Raw genomic sequence first — 27,387 nt, forward strand, 5'->3', positions numbered from 1 at the left:
CTCTCTATTGTGTGCCTTGAGCTTCCTTCGTCTTCTCCAAGCTGTGTGCATTTCTCTGCAACCCTAATTCCAACAAATAGTACCCCCTCTGAGTGTTCAAGACTCAAGCTTCCATGAGCTGCCTCTCCTTGTTGCTCCACCACTCTCTTGCATTGATAACATCCGATCTCTCATGGCAGCTTCTTTTTAGCTTACATTTGACACACTTATTTTGACTACTCGGTGTCCGCGTTTGCCTTACACGATGACCAAATTCAAGCTTTGAAATGCATTGATCTTCGATCACACCGGTGCCGATGAGCTCAAGTTTTTAAGGCTCCACCTAGATGCACCTCAAAGCAGCTTTAATACTTGCATCGGCATGAGCATACATCAAAGATTGGCATTGCTCAGCACTGTACAAGCAACCATAACACCCTCAAAAGTGGAAAAATCATGCACACCATATATACATGGGCTCGTAAACTTGGATTCGAACCAAAAATATCCTATCAACGTACTCTCTATCATAGAAGATAGATCATTGTGAGTTGCTATGGAAAATGCATTCACTCTCGGCCGTCGTGAGAGTACATCGGCTACTTGATTATGCTTGCCAGCAATGTGAGCAATATAAAAATGAAATTGCGAAAGGAAATTCAGAGAGCTTGGTCTGCGTCATGAAGTACTTAAGGCTTTGCTGATCCGTCCACAGAATGAAAGGTATCCCCAGTAAATAGTGCTTCCACGAGTCTAAGGCATGTAAAACTGCGAGGAGTTCCTTTTCATATATGCCTAGAGCTTGCTCAAAAAGGTCGAGCATTTGACTTTCATAGGCTATGGCATGCCCTTCTTGGAGTAAAACAGCTCCAAGGCAATCACCACAAGCGTCACATTGGACCTCAAATGGCTTTGAGAGATTTGGTAGTGCAAGCACAGGTTGAGAGATAAGCTTTTTGAAAGCATTGTATTCCTTGGCAGACCATGTATACCTAACGTTTTTCTTTGTTAGGTCATGTAATGGTTCCGCGATTTGTGAGAACTTTTCTATGAAGCGTTTATAGCATCCACACATTCCTATCAAGCTTGTTGGTTCATGAAGATTCCTTGGATTAGGCGGTCCTTTTATTACCTCTAGCTTTAATGGATCCATTTGGATGCCATCTTGAGAGTTAATATGACCTAAATATTGAATCTCTTGTAAGAAAAACTCACTTTTCTTTTGATTAATATAAAGTTTATTCTCTCGTAAGACTTGAAATATTACCTGGAGGTGTTGCTTGTGTTTGTCTAATGAATTAGAGTAGATAATAATATCATCGAAGGACACTCTAGTAAAGGTTCGGTGAGGCCTGAATAGCTTCTCCATCAAACGGTTAAATGTGGTTGGTCATTGGTCAAGCCAAAAGGCATGACAATGTATTTGTAAAGACCAAACATAGTGCAAAATGCGGTCTTTACAATGTCTTGATCAACTATCCTTATTTGATGGTAGCCACTTTTTAGGTCAATCCTATTGAAGTAGGTTGACCCTTGCAGCTTATCAAATAGGTCTTCTATCCGTGGAACGGAAAACCTATTTTTGATAGTGATTCTATTTAGTGCTCTATAGTTGACACACATACGATATGTGCCGTCTTTCTTTTGCATAATAACACGGGTGAACAAAATGGAGATGAGCTAGGCCTAACCATGCCCTTCTCAACTAACTTACCGGCTCCTGTCAAGCTTCTAATAGCTCAATAGTGGTTAAGCCGTAGGCAAGCCCCGTAGGACTCCACTATTAATACCATAGCTCTCGATGGTGATGCCTCGTTATCTGCACAAAGCAGGCACACTGCAAGGCTGAAAATCCCCTATTCTACTTACTCAATTGCAATAAATAATACCAACCACTTATAGCTAGCTTGATGACCTCCCTTGTTGAGCAAGAAAAGAGAAACCTTGTGCTCTAATACCAATGTAACATTTAATGGCCTAGTAACTCGTGTGTAGCAGAAAATAGCAGAAACATAGTGAGCATTTCATTAAAATAGATTCCTAATGAGCATAGCAAGAGTGCTTGGATGGAGAGAGCAACAAAAAACATAACACCTAGCTAGATAGTCATGAACAATACTTCAAAAGAGAGAGAAATTAAGCTATTGACAACATTTGAGGACCGGATTTACATGGATCCAGTCCCCCCTCCAAAAGGCTTTGTGTTATAGATTTCCCCCATCAAGGGAGACATTTTACAATACAATACTTTGTGTTCCTTCAATAACTTGCTGGTGCAATGAAGATGGAAGCTTCAAGCCCCATGCACAAACTTATAAAACACAACATCAATTCCCTCACGGTCTCAGACCCAAGACCTCACACACCTTCGAAGATGGTAAGAGCTAGCGGGGTATGAGAGTAGATTGAGAGGAAGAAGGAGTAGTCTTACGAGAAAGAAGTATATCTCCTCACATGATCACTCATAAATGCTTAGCATAGCTTAGTAATTAGCATGGTAGAGGAGATGAGCATGCATTGAAGCTTGGCTCTTGGTTGGATTTTCATCACAAGGCCAGGAGTTGTTGGTGTAGCCCTCCCTTCTCACAAGCTTGGAGTAGATGATGAGCTTTCCATTACAGCTTGAGAAGGAGATAGACTTTCTTGACTTCACACATGAGCTAGTGTGAGTGTGTGTGGACTAAGTGCCTTCACAAATCAGCCCCCCCTCTCATCTTGGTCGACCCCTCTTGCTAATTCCTCTCGTTGGCTTCCCATTGGACCTTTCCAAGCTTAGCCAATAGGAATTAAGTGGTCAAATGAAGAGCCTTCTGACAAGTGTCCCTCTTTCCCCTTTAGAGAGAGATTAGGTAAATAACTTAATTCATTTAAATCCCCATTGAACCTTTTCCCCTTCTGGCCAATAGGAATTAAGCAAGCCATTGGGTTGCTTAATTCCTATTGGACCCCTTGGCAGGCTGTCCAATAATCATGGAGACTTAATTTTCATTGGTTCTTTTTATAAAGTGTTTTTAAATTAATTAGACTAAATTTACTCTAACCTAATTTTCATTGGTCCACCTTTATGGTCATCCAATAGGATTTAAATACACTTTGGGGGCAACTCAGCTAGAAACCTGACATGTGTCCACTATTCCCTTTGTCTAAAGGGGAGCCTTTGAGTGTGTGTGTGTGTGTGTGTGTGTGTGTGTATTATCTCACCTCTTTCTCTCTCTTCCCCTACATTTAGGGCTCGCCCCCTCCCATGTAGAGATCTAGGAAGACTTTGTGTACAATTACAAAGCATCCAATTTCCTTAAGCTTGACCATTTGGACTTACCCTTTGAAATTTGGAACCTTAGCATTTTGGAAAGTCTTAATGGGCTGAACCTTAGGTCTTTGAAGCCCATTGCTTGCACATTGCTTTTCTGCAGATGGTCCCCCTTTGGATCCCTATTTTTCCTTCTTTGGATCCCTACTATGACCAGTCTGCTAGCCTTACCAATAATCTAGCTTTTTCTCCCCTGGTACTTCCCCATATTAAATGATCAATTTAACATGAGAAAATCATTTAGGAGAATTAGATATTAGTTATTATGACATTTATGATCACGTGAGTGTATAAAAAGCGCTTTTCGTTTCACGTCAGCTATTTTGGTCATAAATCACAAACCTTTATGAATCATCCCGAACCCTTTGTACCAGAGATGAAACGCATCATTTAGAACATTTTCTCTCTTAGGTTTCATGTGAAAAACACTCACGAGCTAAGAGATATGGTCAAAAAACAACTTGTTGCCCAGTGCACAACCAAATTTTTTGACTCCGGGCTCCTTGGAGAACCACTATATAGATTCACGGATGGACAAACCCACTTAACCAATTAATAATCTTGATGAAACTTGATGATAAATGTATTTAGGTCTCCGTTATCACCTCAGAAATGCGAGTTATTAATCGTTCTATACCGGTTTTACCTACACGTGTAGGGGAGCTTCCTAGGAGAGGTACCATATGACGTCGTTAGTTAATCGAGCTATTTATGTATGATTCATGGTTTGTTTTGGTGAGTTGATTTCAGTTATTAGATGCCCATAAACTTATGTCAAGGTATATGGTTAGACATCCCGAACCGTATAGGCATATATGATTAAAGTGGCTTTCTTATGGGGTTATCGTTTGTTGTGTGAGTACCATATGGGTGAAATGATGTGATAGAGTGCTAGTCTATATTATGGATCTGAACTTGAGCTGAACTTATGTGAAGGTATATGGTTAGACATCCCGAACCGTATAGGCAGATATGATTAAAGTGGCTTTCTTTTGGGGTTACCGTTTGTTGTGTGAGTACCATATGGGTGAAGTGATGTGATAGATTGCTAGTCTATATTATGGAGTTGAACTTGATGCATTGATTTGAGGTCAAATACTTTCATTTGCATGTTATGCATGTTCCCAAAAATGTCAAAAATTTGTTTTTTGCATATGTGTGAAGTTATGGTTTATGGTTGACCTAAAGGTCGGAGCTGTTTTATATTGAAAATTGTATAAAAGTGTAAATTTTATATTTTGTGCATAGACCCCCGGGGAGGGGTATCTCTCAACAAATAACGATGTTCTTGGAATGTCGCTCCGGTTCATTCAACTCCTCCACATCCACATTCTCAACACTCTTTGTTTGAACCATAGTTTGCATGAGTGAGGAATTAGAAACCACATTGTTACCACATACATCAACCCAAAACTTGTTTGTGGATACATTTTTCATGTCACATACATCCCGGCTCATGGTGTCAAATTTCTACTCTTTCATTACATGGTCATGCTCTACTTTGCTTATGTGCTCCTTCAAAGCATTCAAGTCCACAAGAGAGCGATTACATTGCTTGACTTCCTCTTCAAGTTGCATCAAACGTGTTGTTTGCATCTCAAGTTTCCTCTTGAGATTCTCATTCTCAACCACAAGTATCCTTAGTGTGTCATTCTCCATTGCAAGTGCCCATAAGTCTTCGCCTTGTTTGTTTACGATCTTTGCAACGATACCAAGTATGCCATGATCATGGTTTTCGATGTCGTTGGTTGGGTGGTTGTGTTGCTATCAGGAGATTTTGGATCATTTTCCACAATGGTTGTGGACCTTGTTGAAGAGGAAGAACCCTTGCGAGTGCCGGAAGACATTGTATGTAAAATAAGAGATGAGAATCAACTTTCTTGAATTTATTCACTTCAAAAATGCTGCTACAAAAATGCCTTCCATAACTCTAATTTTTTTGGTCTTTACATCAATGCCTAGAGGCTTTCGTGCTCTTCGATTAAGGTTATAGATCACCCAAATCGGAGTTTGGATGAAGAAGTTATGATCAAAAGAGTGAACTGCTATCTCCTAGGTCAAAAAACGACTGCGTTTTTTGGTGGGGAGAGAGAGAGAGAGAGAAATAGAGAAAGAGAGGGAGAGAGAGGGAGGGGGGGGGGGGCAGCGGGAGGGGGATACAGAGGTAGAGAGAGATAGAGAAATAAAGGGGGAGAGAGAGAGAGAGGGAGATAAAGATAGGTTAGAGAGATATGAGAGAGAGAACAGGAAGAGATAAAGAGATTAGAGAGATAGTGGGAGAGAGAGGGATAGCGATAGAGAGAGGGGGCTGAAAGAAAGGTTTGATGGCACAAAAGAAGGACCGATTCTTTTCCACCTGATTGGTACTAATGAAAAAGTGGAGATCGATTAAAAAAAATTAGTTTGTGTCAAAACTTGTTGGAGTTTGTTTTTTTATGTTCTTCTTTCCAAGATGTATCCAATTAGATACAATATGATACGTGATTAATTTTGGGACTTTGATAACTTGCACTGCAAAGATCTGTCAAAGGTACTATCAAGGACAACCAATTTTGTACCACCATCCCTTGCTTCCAGCGAGGGATGGATAAATATAGAGAGAGATTAGAGAGAGATAGAGATAGAGAGAAAGAGGGAGAGAATAGAGAGAAGGAGAGAGAGAGAGAGAGAGAGAGAGAGAGAGAGAGAGAGAGAGAGAGAGAATATTATATATATATATATATAGAGAGAGAGAGAGAGAGAGAGAGAGAGAGAGAGAGAGGGGGGGGGAGAATAGAGAAAGAGAGAAAGAGGGAGAGATAGAGAGAATATGTAGAGAATAGAGAATACAGGGAGAGATAGAGATAGAGAGAATATGTAGAGAATAGAGAATACAGGGAGAGATAGAGATAGAGAGAATGAGGCAGAGATAGAGAGAAAGAGAGAGAGAGGGAGAGATAGTAAGAGAGAAAGAGGAAGAGAGAGAAAAAATGAAAGAGAGGGAGAGAATAGAGAAAGAGAGAGAGAGAGAGAGAGATAGAGAGAAAGAAAGAGATGGAGGGAGGGAGGGAGGGAATAGAGAAAAAGAAAGATAGAGAGGTAGAGAGAGAGAGGGAGAATAGAGAGAGAGAGAGAGGGAGGGAGAATAGAGATAGGTAGATATATAGATAGTTCTATTATCGTCCTGGGAGGTCAAATATGACCTATGGGACCAAATGAACATGTCACGTGGTGTGAGTGGAGTTCATAAGTGACTCTCGATGCTCAAAAATGGCTGAAATGAGCATTGCAACAGAGAGTCCACATCGTGGTTGGGAGAGGAAGGTATGTACGGAGAGATCATGGCTGAATATATGGGGAAAAGAGGACCTAATGTGGTCAAAAGTTGAGCACTCAAGTAGTGTGTGGTACTCACTCTCTCGCACTTGACGAGGGCATAAGGTGCAAAGTTGATGACACTCCTCGCCAGTGCCCCAACGTCCTGTCTCGCAGCGTAGAGAATGGGAGCTAAGACGAATGGAGGCAATGGTGCGGATCGCACTCAACGGGATGGGCTCAAGGATGTAGGAATGGGTTCGGTTACCTCGTTCCGAGAAGAAGAGAGATTTGTAGTTTGGGGCAACGTGTGTGGTGTAATGGCTGCAGCGAGAACCTCCGGATTTCTCCCAAGTCGTGATACATTGGCGTTGTAAGAAGGCCTCATTAACTTGGGAGTCGATCGACGCATCCTTGACCAAGTGACATGCATCCCATCTTCCAAACCATTTCTTGATATCAAGCATCCACCCCGAACTTAGTATTTTGCTCTTTGAACCATTTGACTTGCTTCATATGCGATTCTAGGAAGTCGATGCAAAGGGCTACGTTGTGTCTTACGCATGTACTCCACAACCCTTTGCATGCCCAAGACCTCAATGGGAAGCAATCCGGACTCAAGAAGTAAGAGCATGTAGGGTGTTTGTGTCTTGACTTGGAGAAAGTTGGTGAGAAAACGCTTTTGGACATTCTCAAACTCTTTCCAAGTAGACTTCCCGATGCTTCCACCCCACACCTCCACTCCATAAAGAAGCACCGGTGTCACCAATGTGTCAAAGAGGTACGTTTTGAGAGCCCAACGCTTGATCTCTCGTGCATTGCACATGTTCTCAAATGCATAATAGGCCCTCTTTCTGGATTCCAAGCGACGCATTGCACAATCCTTCCATTTATGATTGGATGGAACCTCAAGGCCAAGGTACTTGAAGTGATCTACCACTTCAAGTTTCTCATTGTTATATACAATGCATGGATTTTCATCATTGAGGGTCTTTACAAGCATAACCTTGGTTTTGGATCCATTCACGATCAGCCCGCTATGTAGGCAAAAGCGTTCCAAGACACTCATAAGCTTTTGTGCATCTTCTAAGGTATGTGCCAAGAGCACTACATCATCGGCATAAAGCAAAAGCATGATCACCGCATTTCCAATCTTAACCTCTTCTATGCCTTCTTGTTGCAGAAAGTCAAGAACCATGCATTCCAATTCATCAATGAGTAGCCCAAAGAGGGTTGGGGAAAGTGGGCATCCTTGTTTGACACCAATAGTGCTTGCAAAAAATTCTGAAATTCCATCTCCCATACGTAGAGAGAGAGAGAGAGAGAGAGAGAGAGAGGGAGAGGGAGGGGGGGGGGGAAGAGAATTAAGAGAAAGAGAGAGGGAGGGAGATAGAGAGAAAGAGAGAGATAAAAAGAGAAAGAGAGGGAGAGGAAAACAGAGAGTTATAGCTTTAGGATTAGGGTTTAAATCTAGGGTTTAGATTTAGGGTTATGTTTAGGGTTTAAAATTAAATAGAATGTAGAGATAGAAGATAGGGAGAGAGGGTAGAGAGTAGAGAGAGGATAGAGAGAGTAATAGTAGATAAATCTCCTATTGCTCTCTCTATCCTATCTCTCTAGTCTATACCCTCTCTCTCTCTCTATTATATTGGATAGATAGAGGACAATAGAAGTAGATAAATCTCATATTGCTCTCTCTCTACTCTATTGACCTCATCCTACCCCTCTCTACCTCTCTATAAAAAGAGTGCAGAGATAGTGATTAGAGCCTAGGTATCTTTTTTCTCTACCTAATAGGAGATGCACCCCTCTAATCTATGAAAGGTTGTACTTGTTCATTGCAATAGGGTAAGTGTGATTAGGATTTATTATCTCGGTTGGCATTCCTGTTTACAGGGTTCAGGGGACACCATTGGATACTATGGTCTTAATAATGGAGTTTTTTAAGACTTGCCTACAACTTAACCATTATTGAGCTATTAGCAATCTTGATAGGAATCGGTGACAACTTAGCACGCTTAAACCAACTCCACTACTCTTTGCAATAAACAATATTCTAAACCACGAATGTAGTTATTTGGGTGCATTTTTTTGAAGGCTAAGAGAAGTAGTAGCCGAAGCTTTGATCTCTATCTATATCTACCCTCTCTATACATTAGATAGAGATATGTACTACTTAAAGGTATGCACTACTAACCCCTACTTAGGTGTAATAGTAAATATATGTGTAAGATGTCATAATACTTACCTACCTTTAATGTAGATGTCTGATGAGAGACCACCTACTAGGGAGAAACCCAGTCATTCTTTCTTTGGTTAGTTCACGTCCAGCTGGGCTCTCATCCAGGGTGGACATCACCTCATGTGGACCCGAGTCTTGAGCAAGCATGCCCCTCTTACACCTACGGAGGTGCTCGCCGCCCAGGTTCCTCCACCAATGGTAGATCCATACCTCCAACATACACTCTCTTTGTGGGAGGAATACCTCTATTGGACGAAGGGATTTTTTGGCTACTACACTCCACAATAGCTTGCGGCCTATGGTCGTTCTTAGAAGACCACACAATTGGGGATCCATGGAGGGACTCCCTACATCCAGAGCCTTGCATCGACGAGACCTCCTTCGACGGTCCCTCTTTATTGATCTACTCTCCTTCCAACTCAGGATTCTACTCCCCTTCCATCACAGGGTCCCATGCCATTCCATTTAACTCTTGCTTCACATGAGCATCATCGACAGTCCACAGCCGATCAACGAACTTCTTCTAGCAGTGCGCACCGACGTTTGTCTTAGGGAAGCGAGCTCCGTGAGAGGTGGAGCGGTGGGGGATCATGTGGCTTTGCTTCTTTCGGTAGTGGAGAGGAGTCCCCTATTTTAGAGCATGCCGCTCCAAACGTAGAGAACAAGGACACTAATGCACCTATGCCACACACATGGGTGCTACTAGAGAGTAAAGTATAGTGGCGAAATGGATTTTGGTACAGCATAGGGCAAGACGTTTCAACGCCATCTTCAAATTCTTATACACTCGATGTATAAGAACTGTTTTGTAAAATTCAGAGACCAAAAGCTTGATCATGCACGCTACATCGAGGAAGTGTTGCATGCTCGATTTCCAAATGCCCCCGATGATCATTTTTCATCACAATGTTTGGAGGGCTATATCATATATATTTTTGGAAAAACAAACAATCAAGTATATGGCGCACAGCGGCCAACCAGGTCGTAAATCCAGATATGAGCTATCATGGTGGCAACATGGAGGATGCAGAGTGGGAGTGGGTAATGGAGAAAAAGGGCAAAACAACCTACAACAGGACCATCCTATAGTCAAAAACGCGATTCTTGGGCCATACAAACTCCCACACACTATGGTTTGGGAGGCAAAGCAGGTTGAAAGGACAAACATATTAGTTTTTTTGAATTGGAGCCTACACCGGTTAAAAAAATATTTTAGTTTATGAATTTCTTTTTTTATTTCTAGCTTAGAAAAACTCACTCTGAGTCACCCGGCTAGAAAAATGGTCAAGTATAAAGAGCAACACACAGAATTTGATACTTGACGATGGTTGTTCAAGAACCATCACATCTCTTGCGATAAATTTTGAAACAGTCAGATGTCTCCAAGTGGTAAGTGTGGACAAATCATATTGTATTAATTGTTTTAAATTACTAATTTGTTTAATTTGGTTTTGGTTAATGTAGAGTCAAGGTGATGAAATGTATGTACGTGTGGACGACGAGGAGGAGGACGAACACTTGGACATATAGATAGTTTTTTATAGTCCTCTTTTAAAGTGAAAATGTAATTTATAAAAAAAACTCTATGAACACATGTATATACAATTCACCTAATTTTGATCTTATTTGTAAGTTTTTTAAATTATTGCTCTTTTGTACTTTAAAATTTCAAGGTAAGTTATATTCAAAGTCTATTGTTTATTTGTTTCTATAGATTTCAAAATGCAATTGATGTTTCATATGTTTAAAGTAAGCCAAAAATAAAGGTGCTCATGATCATTTGGGATCTTATTTGTAAGTTTTTTAAATTATTGCTCTTTTGTACTTTAAATTTTCAAGGTAAGTTATATTCAAAGTCTATTGTTTATTTGTTTCTGTAGATTTCAAAATGCAATTGATGTTTCATATGTTTTAAGTAAGCCAAAAATAAAGGTGCTCATGATCATTTGGGCCACCCAGAATTGGTGGCCCAAATGAACACCTTTATTCTTGAAAAGCCATATAGCGGTAATATCCGAGATAATAGACACGACAATAGACACAGTAATAGTTGCAGATATATATATCTGTGACTATTACTACGTCTATTGTTGGCAAACCATTGCAGTGTCTATTGTCGTGCCTATAACTGCAAATGAAATGTTTTCTCTCTCCATTTTCATTTGTTAATCCACGGTAATAACATCGACTCTCAATTTTTTCTCTTATAGTGGTTCCTGTTATGGAATTGATATTATTTATTGCAACTGATAGGTGGAAAAGGCTTGACCGATCTAGGCCTATGCGAACGGATATATATTTTATGTACATTATTCAAGTGCTCTTTTATAAGCTTTGGCCATTTATGATTGGCCGGCAAGTTTGTACTCACTTTGACCATTCAAGAAATCTATAAGGTAAATACGTGCAAGAGGGAAATGGTCACTCTTGCACGGGGGGAGATTGCACCCAGTGTCCGTGTATTTCTTCTCTCTTCTACTCTCTTCTCTCTCGCGATGCCGGTGTAGCACTCCTCTCTGGGAGGTGCATCCGCACGTGCTCTTGTGATGTATCTCGCTCGCTATTTCTCTTTGTTTATGTATGATTTGATTTTATGCTCACAGGATTCGCCAAGTATGTAGGTTTGTTTGTTTATGTCTTGTAGTATGTTGTTTTTGCTAGTTTGCAAGGCCTTTTGCTCCTCCGATTGTAGTAGTGGTATCAGAGCTTTGGAAATGATCTTGGAATCGCAACTAAGACTAAGGAAGCATGGACTTCATGAGAAAGAGAGCTACAATTAATAGAGCTAAGCTAAGCTATCTTGACTATTTCTTTTATATATAGGAATTTACATGTATATTTTTTTATTAAATTTTTTTGAAAGGATCATTAGAATGCGTCAACCTTGAATTGTCAGATGAGCACATACAAACTAACTTTTTTAATTAATTTATTAACAAGCCTAATTGTATGATTAATTTGGATTGCTATAGAGCACATAGCCTGAGAAGTAATTGAAGGGTAGAATGAAGTTCATATTGTTTTTCCTAGTAAGCTTTGATGACCTAAAATCAAGACCACAACAATTAGGGGGCTTCACTGAGACTGTAAGAAAAGGAAGGAGAATGCTCATAGTAGTTTTAATGTCATCAAAATTGTGCAAGAGGCCGACAAGATCCCCTCTTCAAAGCGTGAGAGCATGGGGGATCAATCGATGAATCAATAGAAGTAGCAGAATTAGAAATTAGAGAAAATTGAGCATGACATATCCTAAGTGTTCTTGCAAAATTTTGGGAGAAGTTGTCATTGAGGTTTAATCGAACATGGAAACAATCTCAAGAGGCTTAAGAAAAAACAATAGAAAACAAATAAAACTCTGGTTGTCGTCTTGCAGACCGACCAACCATGGAGTGCAACCCAAAATAATGGCATGGAGAATTATAAGAATTTAGCGGGGAGAGCAGCTTAGAACAATAACGTGGGCATCACTAGATGGAGATCGCTGATTCAGATGAAGTGTGTGTGAAGGCAGGGCTCCTCGGATACACCAATGGCAAAGATAAGCACACAGAATGGCGATGATGGCCCCTGACCGTCGATGAGATCTCTCGATTAGTGTCGGCTCCCACAAAGTCAATAACATGCATATGTATTGCATGCATGAGTGTTGCCGACATCCACTCCCACTCCAATGCCTACCATCTTGTCATGCACATCAAATATTGTCGTGGTTTGTTCTGTCTCCAACCACTACAAGTCCCCTAGCTTCCCACACACAGCCTAGTTTTTTCTCTCTCTCTCTAGCCAAATGGTGGCACACCCACCCACAACCAGTTTCTCTCGACTCCTGCTGCCAAACAATCTCTCTCCCTTCCCTGTCTACATGTGGCGCTCACACTCCAACGACCTCTCTGTCTCCCTCTCATCAAAACTGACACCCCTGCAGAGGTTTGCTTTCTCTCTCTCTCTCTCTCTCTCTCTCTCTCTCTCTCTCTCTCTCTCTCTCTCTCTCTCTCTCTCTCTCTCTCTCTCTCTCTCTCTCTCTTCGGCCGCCAACCACTCCCATGCAGTGGTTCTTTCATCCCCCCCCCCCCCCCCCCCCCCCCCCCCCCCCTCACTTTAATCTGGCTCCTTAAACTAACTCAGGTAACTGCTTGCATGCCTGCCTCTGGTAATGTCCGCTGGCTGGATGCGCTCCAAGGTCATCACCTCGATGTGAGTCCTTCTGTAGGTGTGTTGCAGTAGCTCACTAGTCCCTCAACAAACTCATGATGTCGTAGGAACTTTTGGCTGTGCTGTAGTCCCTCCATCACACTCTCCTCACACCATCAGCCCGTATTGCACCGCCTCCACATCCCCTTCCCAATACACTACCTACAGAGGCGGAAATTGATGCAGCACTTCAGCGACTAGAGCCCTGGTCTCTTTTTTTTCTCTCTGTCTCTCTCCCCCAGGAGGACTATGTACAATAACGGCCTTTGACGAAGCCATCAAGAATCCGGTTTTTGTCACTAGAAAGAAGGCGATCCTGCACTTCAATGGCATTTATTTGAAGATACCATACCGAGGGGACAAGTAGACCTTTGACTTTGCAGAAGGATGTCCTCCAAAATCAGATTGCCAAGCTTCTGGAAAGACCTCATTATTTTGAGTACCTCTCCAAAGCAAGACCATGATCTTCCGATGGTTTGCATAATGTCCCTTCTTGCCCTCCAGCATATGATGCAGGTGTTGACATCGATGCTGGCACTAAGCTAGTTCGTAGAATAGCTGCCATTGCTCCTGGCATTGGCGGCTTTGGTGGGCTTTTTCTGCTTGGTGATTCTAATCTTGTGCCTGTACAAATGGAGTGGAAACCAAGATAAAGCTTGTTTTTGAGATGGGAAAACATGATACCATAGGGATCGATTTGGTTGCTATGAGTGTCAATGACATTGTGAAATCTGGTGCAAAGCCGGGTTTTTTTTCTTGGACTATTTTGCAACAAGTCAACTTGATGTTGACCTGGAAGAACGGGTAATCAAGTGTATTGTGGAAGGGTGTAAGCAATCAGATTGTTTCCTCCTTGGTGGTAAGAGATGCCAGGCTTTTATTCAAAAGGAGAGTATGATCTTAGTGGTTTCGCGAAGGGCACAAATGTACCACCTCTTGGCATGAGGCTCGACTTCTCCCATGCAAGACACAAACCCTCACTAACCCATATTGGATTTCTATCTCCTTGTCATTGTGCGAGCAGAAGCAGTACAACGACAATATATACAATAGATAGAGTGCATAGCTATTGAACAACATGCAACAACATGTGGTCGTGTACTCACAGTCGAAACAATTTTGAGAAGTTGACGCCCAGCGATACTCCCTAGCACCACGCATTGGACACTCGGAGCTGAGCGACAAAGTGTAGCATGGTGGCATTGTCAAACCTACTACTGATGGTAGGAAAGGCCAAGTGGGCCGCATACTTGTCCACGAAAGAAGTCGACGGACTCGAGTAGTCAAGCCAACACATCACTAACCGCCCATGACATCAGCTATTCTCTACATCCTTAGAATGACACACACCCCCTCGTAAATAGACCAAGCTCTCTCTCTCTCTCTCTCTCTCTCTCTCTCTCTCTCTTTAGGATTTCCAATAGACTATGTAATAATCATAGTTTGTAGCCATTGACAAGACGGTGTCATCGAGAATGTGGCTCCAAATTTTGTGGCAATCATGGTCAACCCTGGCTAGGCCTAATGGCAGATGCTCTTGCACCATGCAAGGTGGTAAGGCAAAATTTCCTTCTATGCACTATGTAGGCGACTCTAACCCTATCACATTTTGAGATAGTCTCAAGGCTCAGTTGTGCCGAGCATAAGCGGCTATGGCAACACATCTGGGTGATGGTTCTGAATTCACTTCGCAAATCATTCAAATTTTTAGTAGTCTTATAAGTCCCGAGCAAGGCTGTTGTCTCCAAGGCATCATATGTTTGTGTAATGTGAGGGTGGGTTACCTTGGCCTCCTCAGAGAATGCTTGGCTCTTATATTGAGCACAGGGATTCCGACTAGCAGTAGTAATGGTCTACCACACACTAATGTGCTGATGTGGTGCACACATGTGCCTGATGGTTAGCAGGCCAGTGTAGCTCAACACTCACCCTTTTCAAAATGCACACTATGCACAGTGGATAAGCACCTTCACCTGGCCCCTTAGCTCTCGCCTCTCTCTTTCCACGTTGGCATATTCTCCTCCTGCAATCCTTTGACAACTTGAGACAATGTATCAAAACACACTTCCTTGGTAGGTTATCCTCCTTCGAGCTTCTTGCCGACTGGCTAGCCGAACCCAGGTCTATCCACAGTCTAAGCATTAGAAAGCAATTCTAGCACAGATTTACAAAGAGGAACTTCCAACACCGTGCCAACTTGCATTGGCATCAATCACTGCATTCCATCTGTGCATGCTCTCGTCTTTAGAAGGAACTTTACTTTTCTTCCATCTTCTAGAACTTTGTGCCCCACCTTGCTGGCTATAGCTAAAATAAATCCCACGGGATCCCCCCAGAGCAACACTCTCGAACCTGCTCCCCTCCCTAACGAGCATCTTATTCCCACATAGACGCCCCCCATATTGCTCCCTCTCTCCCCTTTGGTATCACAACCAAGGAGGCTACTTGCTAAACTCAATCGCAAGAACGGACTATGCCCAAAGCTTGTGTGAAGAAAGAGAGAGAGAGAGAGAGAGAGAGAGAGAGAGAGAGAGAGAGAGAGAGACCACCCTCCTAATAGCCGAGGGCCGCCTTAATGTGCATCGGCAAGCTAAGAGAGTGCTCTTGTTAGGTGAGAGAGTGAGACAGAGAGACTAGAGAAGCTTCAACTCCACGCACTCTATCCCACCTCTTCTCTCGTTACATTCGTATCCCCCTGTTTAGGTGATATTCCGATAATGGATTACATATGTCTTGTCCATGAGTTTTTTCAAAAGTTTAACAAGCAATAATTTTGAAAATATATCCCACTGCCTGACTTCGTGGAGGTATATATTTTGCTTCTCTTTGTAATGAGTACCTTCCATTTTTCCAACCAATAAAAAATTGTGCATTTTTAAAAGAGTAAACTCCTTTTTCATCAGCAAAAAGGGGACGCATCAGCATTGACCAAGGCCTCACCTACTCCAGATTTCGTATAGCGGGCTCAATACTTATTAGTGCCGTCGTCGTTTGCGTTCAGAGTATGCTACGTCTCGTACGTTTCATCAGCTACACGAGGAATGCGCAGACTCGTATGCATTCTCCAGTACGCCTTAGCCATTGGCCTGGATCTGCTCCAGTAATGTCGCCGAATGTCCCTACTCGCTGCTATCGATTCTTCGTTTTCTCGGTATGGGGCTCGGTGGGCACGACAGTCTCTCAAGTTCTTTCGACAGCTGCTCTGATCTGGTGAGCCTCTTGAACAACTCACCGCATCAGCTGGGCTTGGACAATTCTGCCTATTATCTGGCTGTTGCTAGAGAAGTGCATCATGAAACACTTATTGACACACTGCTGGGAAGCTCCTGCATGATGATAGATGCAAAAACCCGAATCGATACCCATAGTCTCATGTCGATCCAGGATGGAAAATTGATGGAAGAAATGGATCAGGAAGGCAACGGCATACAAACAAACCATTGTGAAGGTGAACAAGCCACAGTAGGTGTCAAGGTTCATTCTTTAGAGGCTCATGCAGCAGAATTTGGTGCTGACATGATTAAGCATGAGACAAAACACAAGCGCGCAAGTAAATCAGGGGTTGGCGGAGACACTGGGCGCATGGTATCGTCAGGTCTAGAATCAGACTTTGATCTCCAACAACTTGAAAACTCAATTAAGTTTTTTGATCTCTACCATAAAAGCACTCCACTTCCTCACCCACTACGTTCTATGAGCAGTCGGGTCAGCGCTGCTGACCTTAATGTGGTTGAACAGGATGACACAGCTGAGAATGAGCAGAGACATAGGCGGTCCTTTTCTTATGGCTTAATGAAAAAGGGTAGGACCTTGGCAAATACACCTCAGGAAAAGCTTGAATCTGCTGGTTTACTTCCTTGGCTCAATTACGAGGGCAATAGAAAGAAAAAATCAAGGTGCAAAGTTGAAAAAGTGGATTTTCAAGGTGCAGCTCACAAGAATAGGATTCTTGCAATGCATTTTGATGATGTAAGTGAAACAACAGGATCTAGTAGTTCTTCACCTGATTGGAAGGTGGCATCATCAGCACAAGCACCGAGTGACAGAGAAAAGAGTGGCCATCTTGTTTTATACGGTGAGCTAAAACAAGATGAGCCTGAGGTCAAAACAATCTGGTCGAACTCTCGAGTGGAGAAAAGATCTGGAGAGTTGACCAGCTCAGACAATGAAGATTTGGGTCCGGATGAGGTTCGTCTCTTGTATTAACTTTTTATGTTTTTCACTGAATAATGCTTTTGAAATGGTTTGATTGCTGGCAAATAAATCCCACAGTATGCGAAGAGCATCTTGAGTCCTTCAAAACATATTCTTGCTTTTGATTTGATAGGTTGGCAGGTATTTAGAGTCTTTAGATGTACATGAGAGTTATTTGGATGCTATGAAGAATAAAAGGAGCAATCTTGACGAAGAGAGTTTTCATGCTGGGTCAGATGTAAACACAGATGATCGTCAGAGGTCTTCCATTTCTGGAACACCGATGCTTCATACACATTGTGTCCTCTCTGCTAATGAAGTTCCCTTCCCTGTGAGCTGTGTTCAAGTGGTTGGGGCAAGGCAGCGCAGGGGAGGTTCATCAATGTGGCAAAGAATGGTTGGTGTAAAGGATCATACTGTTTACTGCATAAGAGTTGTAAGTGGAAAACATGAGTGGGAGGTGCAAAGAAGATACCGAGATTTCATTAATTTTTACCGGCAGTTGAAGCAAATTTTTAGTGTTGGTGGTGCTGGTACTTCTTTACCATCATTTTCACAGGAGGTTGAAAATGATTCACGCAGAGTACTTGGCAACACGTCACCCACAGTTGTAGAGGCAAGGGTTGTCTGCATCGAGAAGTTTCTACAGTCCCTGCTTCAAGTGGGTCCACCTTACAGCACAGCAACACCTCTTTTTTGGTTTTTACTTCCGCCCCAAGGTGCTTTTGAAAAAACTGGGTTTGAGGAGCAGCTTATGGTACAAGGTTCCACCTTACACAGTTTAGATGTTCAGTTGGGCACACTCAACACTCCACCTTTGCAATCTCCTTTATCGATCCCGGGAAGCAGCAAGAAAGAGCAAGACGAGAATGGACTTTCTTTTACCCTAGGCAAAACCATCAAGCTTGTTTTGACAATTCACCAGAACGATTCCCTAAGGCAAGTTCTACATGCCCAGCATCATTCCTGTGCTGGGTGCTATAGGCATCTAGATTATGAAAAGGGCTTGATCCACGGGTTTGCGCAAGCTTTTGGAAGGGGAAAACCAAGATTCTGTGAATATACTGGGCAGCTTTTCTGTTCCTCCTGCCATTTGAATGACGTAGCTGTTGTGCCTGCTTATGTCCTGTGGCACTGGGATTTCACACAAAAGCGAGTTTGTCAGTTTGCAAAGGCATATCTTGATTCAATATATGATCAGGTACTATTTTCATTTTCAATTTACATAAGAGAAGTGTCTCGACTTCGCATTTTTCTCACCGATTCTTGAGAACATAACATTTCTACACAAAAACTTGTAAAGACTTTCTTTTATCATACCATGGGACTATACCTTGCACTTTCCTTCAAGGGTGAATCTGGGCTTATCCTGGATTCATCTAGGTATATTTTTTAGTTGTATAGCGGACATGCAGACTTCACATTGTGAAGTTTTCGTCCGAGTTGCGACCAGTTGATATTGTGCTAATTCTTTCTATCTTTTGTGGTGCGTATGCCCTATCAACTACCTCATTTTTGTGCTAATTTTTCCGATTTAATGCTTCTTTTAGTGCTAGGCTTCATTATGGCTGAGTCTGCCCTTGATCTCCGGAGTCATGACAGAAACTCAGTACGCTGAACTTTGTGTTGATGTATGCTCAGTGTGTGTTGTGTTGGGGAGCATATGTTAGTACCTAGTTCTACACCCACTATTGGGCACTGACGACGTTAGTGGGGATGTCGTAGTATTTAGTCAATACTATCCATGATGGAGTTGATGGTTATATTGTCTTGTGGGTGGCTACCATGGGACTATACCTTGCACTTTCCTTCAAGGGTGAATCTGGGCTTATCCTGGATTCATCTAGGTATATACTTTCTTTTATCCTACCTTTCTCTGTTGTGGGCTATATCTGTTTGCCCTCATTGTCTCGGTCAATGGTAGTAAATAAGGCAGGGTTGAGAAATTTCAAATACGGTTTTGTTCCATAAAGGCTAGGCTTCCCACTATGTTGGTGTAAAAGCCCATGTTGGTGGTTCACCGTTCAGTGCAAGGCCTTGGGGAGTGAGACACAGCAAGTTGTCATTGCAAGCTAGGTATTGACATGAGAAGAGTTGTGTGGGGTATGTGTGCTGGAGCATGTAATATAGTATTCAACATTTATGACGTGTGTGGAGATACTAGTGTGCATGGTGGGCTTGATGGCTATATTGTGGTTTTGGAAGAACTTACAAGCTCTCTCCTTCATAGGTGAATGCACACCAAGGCAATGGACAATTGCTCGGAGCGCACCTCGATCCACTGTGCCCGATCGGAGCCCATGAGTTCTCTTAGCTGCGCACTGACTTTCTCTCTCTAAATTGCTCTCTCAAAAGAGTGCCGATCTCCTCCTTTACCTAATTATACTATTTTCTCTTTTTCAAAAAAGTGGGTACTGTTTTCTCTCTCTGGCAGAATTAGCAGCCTTTGGAATTTACTGTCATATCCCTCTAGAAATTCTGCCAGGTTTTCTCTATGAAATAGATTGAAATTTCTCCCCCCAAACCTTTTTTCTCTTTAGTTAGAGAGAGAGGAACTTTTTCTTTTGCTCATTCTCCCTCCTGTTAGAGATGTCCTGTGGTGGCTCCAGTATCTCCTAGAACAGATTATGGAGTGAGGGCTGTTTTGTGGATGTGCCCGGCTATATTTGTGGTAGATGTACCTTTTCCGATGGTACGAGCCATGTTTGTGCCCACCTAGTAGGTTGGCATGAGGTATGACTCTTGTTCCTAGGGTTTCCCGGGGTTAGAGTCTTAGTTTTCGGCATTTCTCTTAGTGTGTCTCTAGCATGGGACCAAATTTGATCTCTTGGCCAATTTATTAGCAGATTGTAGTTCATGCTGATGTGCCATATTTTTGAGGATGCCCCCACCATTATTGGGTTATGGGTTTTTTACCTTTGAATAAGGCAAGTTGTGGGGATTCCCTATAAAGGGACCTTTGCCCCTTGTATTTTCACATTTGGTATTTGCAATTGCCAGCGTTCGGGGATTATCTCTCTAGTATTTTATGAGTTAGCTCTCTCTCTCTCTCTCTCTCTCTGTGCGTTTTCTAGGTTTCAATCACCCCCTCCCTCTCTCTAAGAGATCTCTCTCCTCCTCTATAGCCTTGTGCCCGAGACTGCGTGTGGTGGGTTGCATGTGATCGGAGGCTTGTTCGGTGGAATTCTATTGCGATGGATTGGAGATCCGGTGGCTGCCTGTCTTGAAGATGAGGTCTGCTTGCAATTCTAGACTTATCATGCACTTTACCTTTTGCGCTGTATCTTTGACTCTCCTCCTCTATAGCCTTGTGCCCGAGACTGCGTGCAGTGGGTTGCATGTGATCGGAGGCTTGTTCGGTGGAATTCTATTGCGATGGATTGGAGATCCGGTGGCTGCCTGTCTGTAAGGTGCAACGGAGTGATTGTTTGAACTTTGCTCAAGATGAGTGCTACTTCAGTTTTCAGCCTTTAGACATCGCAAAAGAACCCCCGAACCTCGCAGATCTCACCTTCCCGCAGCAGTTCCTCCCCGCACGGTCAGTTTCCGCAAGGTTTACAGTTTAAGCCCGGAAAACGCAGATTTCAGTATCTGCGTTTTCAGCGCGTCATCGTTGCCATCGACATCGTCACCGACATAGAGTCAAAATTCAGCAGATAAAGATTTGCAGATTTCAGTCCATAGCGTTTTTGGACATCAGATAAAGACCTTCAGATTTCAGCCCTTAGATCGGTGTCGTCATCCCCGTCGTCATCGTCGACAAAGGCTAGACTTGCATCAGCACGTGCATTCAGTTTGTACCAGATTGTGCAATCATAAGTAGACCACTCTCGCCGACGAGAGTGGGGCCTTCGGAGGGGGGTTTTACGTCTTTGGTGTCGTATCTCTCTTCTCTCTCTATCTCTCAGTCTCATACACTTGCACGCACAATGTCCATTCACTTTGTATGTGATCATAGCATTCTCTCATTAAGAACGGAAGGCTCTCCCTTCCATAAGAACGAAAAGGAACCTTGAGCACAGTTCGGAGCACTCATCTTGAGCAAAGCGCAAACATTCATTCCGCTGCACCTAACATTGGTATCAGAGCTTTGGCAGTGTTCTGTATCACTCAAGGAAAGAACCACAAGAATCACAAGATTTTTTGTTGCTTGTTACGGTCGCATGAACGCAAGTTTGCTTGGGCGTGTCGATTCCTAATCGTGTTTTTGAAGAGTGACAGGAATCCCAAGAAAGAAGGGCTTGTCCAGCCTCCCCTTGTGCCTCTTTTCACTCATTGAGAGCGGATCGTGCACTTAGCGGCCGGCCAATCGACGTGAGGTGGGAAAAAGCAACCTTGGTGTGAGCGCAAGGCCGCCAAGGGGTGCGCCCGCGGAAAAGAGCAGAACTCAAGTGAAGAGAAGATCCTTCTCAAACGCGGTTTGCAAGCGAAAGAAAACCTCAAGAACCTCAAGAACCAAGACCCTAAAGAACCCAAGTTCCTCGTGAACTTAAGAACCCAAGACCCCTAAGAACCCAAGTTCCTCGCGAACTTAAGAACCCAAGACCACAAGAACCCACGACTTCAGTGGATGGTCATCACTCGAAGCGGAATGGATACTTCGCTTGGAGGTGATGAGCATGAGAGAGGCGAAGAAGAATTTTCCCCACCATGAGGTTTTTCCGACCCTCCCCCTTCCCCATCTACGACAAGGATTGCACTAACTCCTATGAAGGAGTTGCCGCAGTTGTTTATGGACAAGAAGTTAGACTACGAAGAAAGAAGGGTAGCCATAGATCGTGACTACGAAGAAAGAAGGGCAGCCATAGATCGTGCATACGATGCAAGAATGGAAGCCATAGACCGTTAGTATGACTTGGAAGAAAAAGAAAGTCAAGCCAAATTTGTCCGCGAGAACAAAGCCATCAAAGAAAAGAGCAGCAAACACCAAGAAAGAATGGTAGCCTTTGTGAGCGTGAGCAAGTGCGCTTGGCGGCCGAATAGAGAAACCGACACATGCAAGAGTTCTTGCGACTCTTTTCTCAAGTGCAGGCACATATGCAAGAGATTCAGGAGACGGAGACTCTCTCAGTCTCTTCTCCAAAGCAAGACACACATGATTTGCATGATGATTTGAATGACAATGATTTGCATGATGATTTGAATGATGATGATAAGCATGATGATTTGCATGGTCAAGATGTGATTTCTCACAAGCATGATGAATTGCATGAAGATGATGTGATTGTTCACAAGGATGATGTGTTAGTGGATGCTTTTTCTAGCGAAGCTAACCTCGTTGTAGATTCGATCAATCACGAAGAACCGATCTTGGCTTTGGAGTCAAGGTCCAAAGAACCCCCACAGGACGATCCGATCATTCAGGAAGAACCGATCTTGGCTCTTGAGCCTAGGTCGAAAGAACCATCACAGGAAGTATTATGTGTTCGCATGATTGATAAGGACGCATTGTTCAAGTGTTTCATTCGTGATCGTTTCCTGTATTTTAGTTAGTGTCTTTATGTGATCCCTTTTACTAGGCATGACATACTGTACGTTGAGCACGTTTCACTCATGAATGAGCACGAATGTATGCGGATTGTTCATGAAAAGCTGAAAAGTATGCATTCACGGAAGTCACATTTCATGTCTCTTCCTTGGCATGACACATTCGTAGAAAGAGCACATGAAAGTATGAGCACCAAGCATGGGCATGTCCGTTGTGAATTGCCACAATTAATTGCTCTAGATCATAAGAGAAAGATTCGATGTCATTGTTTGTGCGTGTGTGATGGAACGGTTTGGCACTCTGTCTCTTTGTTCATCTACATTGCATGCACAGTCTTTGAGGAAGACAAGATTTTTCCACTCACTTTACATGGAATAGGTTTGTTTATGTTTTTGTGTTGGAAGTGGTTTCAGGAATTTTCAGCCATGAAGATTCTTAAAGAAGAAAGAAGCAGGACTCTAGACGAAGTTGAAGCATCGAAGGAGCCACAAAAGACTTTGTGTCGCTTTCGGCGCGGCCCAAAGAAGCAAGCGTTGCAAACCTTCATGAAGTTGAAGTACCGCATGACCCACACATCAGAGTGGGCCGACGAAGAGTCCCTTCCAGGATTCCGGATGCTATTGGCGATCTCCCTCGATGCCATACAGTTCGGTACCAGTACCTCACTTTGAAAAGGAGGGGATGTCACATGACACATCGAACCCTATGTGTCCGTGGACAAGCTACAACATGACAAGGGTTCAGTCAATCCAGTTAGTCTAGATTAGAAGTGTTCTGGCACTTTTGTGAGTCTGTTTGTCGCAGACCGTGCATGCCCAAACACTTAGTGTAGATGCATATCCTCTGGTTGCACACAGCATGATCATAAGAATTTCCATCAGAATCCTTCAGGGGAATTTTCGAGTGCATTAAGCCTATTTTACCTATTTTTGGCATTTTTCACTTATTAATTTAAGTGACTTTCCAACAAAAGTAGGTAGGGCAATTTTGCTAAGTTTGTATATAAGTAAACTAGAGCTAACACTAAATGGCAGAAGAGGCAGCAGGAGCACCTTGCTCAACAAGCAACTTCTCAGCAAGAACCCCCCGGCAGGAGACTTAGCGTTTTTCTCCATTGCAGATCAGCCCCAGCGTTTTGCATTGCAGACCAACCCGACGACAGCAAGACACAACAGAAGCCTAGCGTTTTTGCAGAAGCACAGAATTCAGCCCTAGCGTTTTTTATTTGCAGACCAACCTCAGCGTTTTGCAGATTACCGCGACGGAACCTCAAGCAACACCAGCGTTTTCAGTTTTCAGCCTTTAGACATCGTAGAAGAACCCCTGAACCTCGCAGATCTCACCTTCCCGCAGCAGTTCCTTGCCGCACGGTCAGTTTCCGCAAGGTTTACAGCTTCAGCCCGGAAAATGCAGATTTCAGCATCTGCGTTTTCAGCGCGTCGTCGTCGCATCGTCGCCATCGACATCGTCACCGACATAGAGTCAGAATTCAACAGATAAAGATTTGCAGATTTCAGTCCATAGCGTTTTTGGACATCAGATAAAGACCTTCAGATTTCAGCCCTTAGATCGGTGTCGTCATCCCCGTCGTCATCGTCGACATAGCCTAGACTTGCATCAGCACATGCATTCAGTTTGTACCAAATTGTGCAATCATAAGTAGACCACTCTCGCCGACGAGAGTGGGGCCTTCGGAGAAGGGTTTTACGTCTCTGGTGTCGTATCTCTCTTCTCTCTCTATCTCTCAGTCTCATACACTTGCACGCACAGTGTCCATTCACTTTGTATGTGATCATAGCATTCTCTCATTAAGAACGGAAGGCTCTCCTTTCCATAAGAACGAAAAGGAACCTTGAGCACAGTTCGGAGCACTCATCTTGAGCAAAGCACAAACATTCCTCCCTCTGCACCTAACAGCTGAAATCTGCGTTTTCCGGGCTGAAATTGTAAACTTCAATGGATTCCACCGTGCGGTGAGGAACTGCTGCAGGAAGGTGAGATCTGCGAGGTTTGGGGGTTGTTCTGCTGTGTCTTAAGGGCTGAAAACTGAAAACGCTGGTCCTATGGCTGATTTTGTCGTGATGAATCTGCAAAACGCTGCGGCTGATTTGCAAACCAAAAACGCTAGGGCTGAATTCTGTTGTCTTGTGAAATCTGCCATGGATCTGCTGGTGCAACTGCTAACACTAGGGGATTTGTTGCCTTGTGGTCGCCGAGGTTGCTCTGCAATGCAAAAACGCCAAGGTTGATTTGGAACTGAAAATGCTAGGGTCTCTTGCTGATGCTGAAAACGCTAGCCTGGTGGGGGTCCTGCTGAGAAGGTGCCTGTTGAACTGAGTTCCTGCTGCCTCTTCTGCCAGAAAGTGCTAATTCTGGTTTGCTTATATATTAACCTAGCAAATTTGCCCTACCTACTTTCCAACAAAAGTCACTTAAAAATAATAAGTGAAAAATATCAAAAATAGGGAAAATAGGTCTGTGCACTGTAAAAATGCTACTGATGGGATTTGATGGGAATCTGATGGTCATGCTGTGTGCAACCAGAGGATATGCATCTAATCTAAGTGTCTGGACATGCACGGTCTGCGAACACTCACAAATTTGCCAGATCGCTTCCTATTCTAGACTGACTTAACTGAATTGAACCTTGGTCATGTTGTAGCTTGTCCACGGACACATAGGGTTGGATGTGTCACGTGACATCCCCTCCTTTTCAAAGTGAGGTACTGGTACCGAACTGGATGGCGTCGAGGGAGATCGCCAATAACATCCGGAATCTTGGAAGGGACTCTTCGCCAGCCCACTTTGATGGTGGGTCGTGCGGTACTTGAACTTCATAAAGGTCTGCAACGCTTCCTTCTCTGGGCCGCGCCGAAAGCGACACAAAGTCTTCTGAGTCTCCTTCAATGCTTCCACTTTTTCTATGGACGTAGGTCCACCTTCTTCAAGAATCTCCGAGGTTGAAAATTTCTGAAACCACTTCCAACACAAAAACATGAACATACCTATTCCATGTAAGGTGACTGGAAAAAATCTCGTCTTCCTAAAAGACTGTGCATGCAATGTAGATGAACAAATAGACGGAGTGTCAAACCGTTCACCACACACACGCAAACAATGAGATCGAATCTTTCTCTTCTGATCTAAATCAGTCAACTGTGGCAATTCACAACGGAAATGCTCATGCTTGGTGCTCATTCTTTCTTGTGCTCTTTCTACAAATGTGTCATGCCAACGAAGAGACATGGAATGTGACTTTCGTGAATGCATACTTTTCAGCTTTTCATAAAACCCGCATACATTTGTGCTCATTCATGAGTGACACGTGCTCAACGTACAATATGTCATGCCCAGGAAAAGGGCTCACATAGAGACGCTGACGAAAATACATGATCGAATGAAACACTCGAACAATGCGTGCCGACGAATCATTCAAACACAGTACTTCCTGTAAGGGTTCTTTGGACCTAGGCTCGAGAGCCAAGATCGGTTCTTCGTGATTGATCGAATCTGCAATGAGGTTAGCTTTGCTAGAAAAAATATCCACTAACTCATCCTTCTTGTGAACAATCACATCTTCTTCATGCAAATAATCATGCTTGTGAGAAATCAGATCTTGATCATCATGCAAATCATCATGCTCATCATTATCATGCAAATCACCATGCTTGTCATTATCATCCAAATCATCATGCTTATCATTGTCATTCAAATCATCATCATGCAAATCATGTGTGTCATGCTTGGGAGAAGAAGAGACTGAGAGAGTCTCTTTTTCCCGATTCTGTGCAAATTGTGCCTGCACAATAGAAAAGAGTCGCAAGAACTCTTTCATGTGTTGGTCGCTCTGTTCTTGTCTTGCTTTGTTCTCGCGATCAAATTCTGCTTCTTTTTCTTTGTTCTCGCGATTCAATTTGGCTTGACTTTCTTTGTTCTCGCGATCCAATTTGGCTTGACTTTCTTTGGCTTCCAAGTCGTACATACGCTCTATGGTTGCCATTCTTTCTGCGAACTCCTTGTCCATCATCCTTTTGTCGAAAGCCTCCATAGGAGTTAGTGCAATCCTTGTCGTAGATAGGGAAGGGGGAGGGTCGAAAAAACCTCATGGTGGGAAAAATTCTTCTTCCCCTCTCTCATGCTCATCACCTCCAAGCGAAGTATCCATTCCGCTTCGAGTGATGACCATCCACTGAAGTCTTGGGTTCTTGTGGTCTTGGGTCTTAAGTTCACGAGGAACTTGGGTTCTTGCGGGTCTTAGGTTCTTAAGTTCATGAGGAACTTGGGTTCTTGGGGTTCTTGATTCTTGGGGTTCTTGAGTTCTTTGAGGTTCTTCTTTCGGTTGCAATCTGTGTTCGAGAAGGATCTTCTCTTCACCTGAGTTCTGCTCTTTTTCGTGGGCCGCACCCCTTGGCGGCCTTGCGCTCACAGCAAGGTTGCTTTTTCCCACCTCACGTCGATTGGCCGGCCGCTAAGTGCACGGTCCGCTCTCAATGAGTGAAAAGAGGCACAAGGGGAGGCTGGACAAGCTCTTCTTTCCTGGGATTCCTGTCACTCTTCAAAACATGACTAGCAATCGACACGCCCAAGCGAACTTGGGTTCGTGCGACCGCAACAAGCAAAAAAAATTATGTGGTTCGTGTGGTTCTTTCCTTGAGTGATACAGAACACTGCCAAAGCTCTGATACCAAT

At 43.2% G+C, this 27,387-nt stretch overlaps 1 protein-coding gene across 2 annotated transcripts in view; it reads left to right on the forward strand.

Moving 5' to 3' along the window:
- The first annotated feature begins 15,977 nt into the window (after positions 1-15,977).
- LOC147446110 (uncharacterized) overlaps positions 15,978-27,387 on the forward strand; it is a 36,277-nt gene continuing 24,867 nt past the window's right edge. Inside the window, exons 1-2 of one of the 2 annotated variants that reach the window (XM_086525419.1) lie at positions 15,978-17,204; positions 17,344-18,411. In XM_086525419.1, coding sequence (XP_086381545.1) covers positions 16,170-17,204; positions 17,344-18,411 — 2,103 coding nt within the window. In that variant the 5' untranslated portion in view covers positions 15,978-16,169. The remainder of the gene's footprint in view (positions 17,205-17,343; positions 18,412-27,387) is intronic. The other variant, XM_086525418.1, reaches the window with a different exon arrangement.

This window comes from Adiantum capillus-veneris, chromosome 12 (assembly GCF_014529385.1).
Source record: "Adiantum capillus-veneris isolate H3 chromosome 12, ASM1452938v2, whole genome shotgun sequence".
NCBI lineage: Eukaryota > Viridiplantae > Streptophyta > Polypodiopsida > Polypodiales > Pteridaceae > Adiantum > Adiantum capillus-veneris.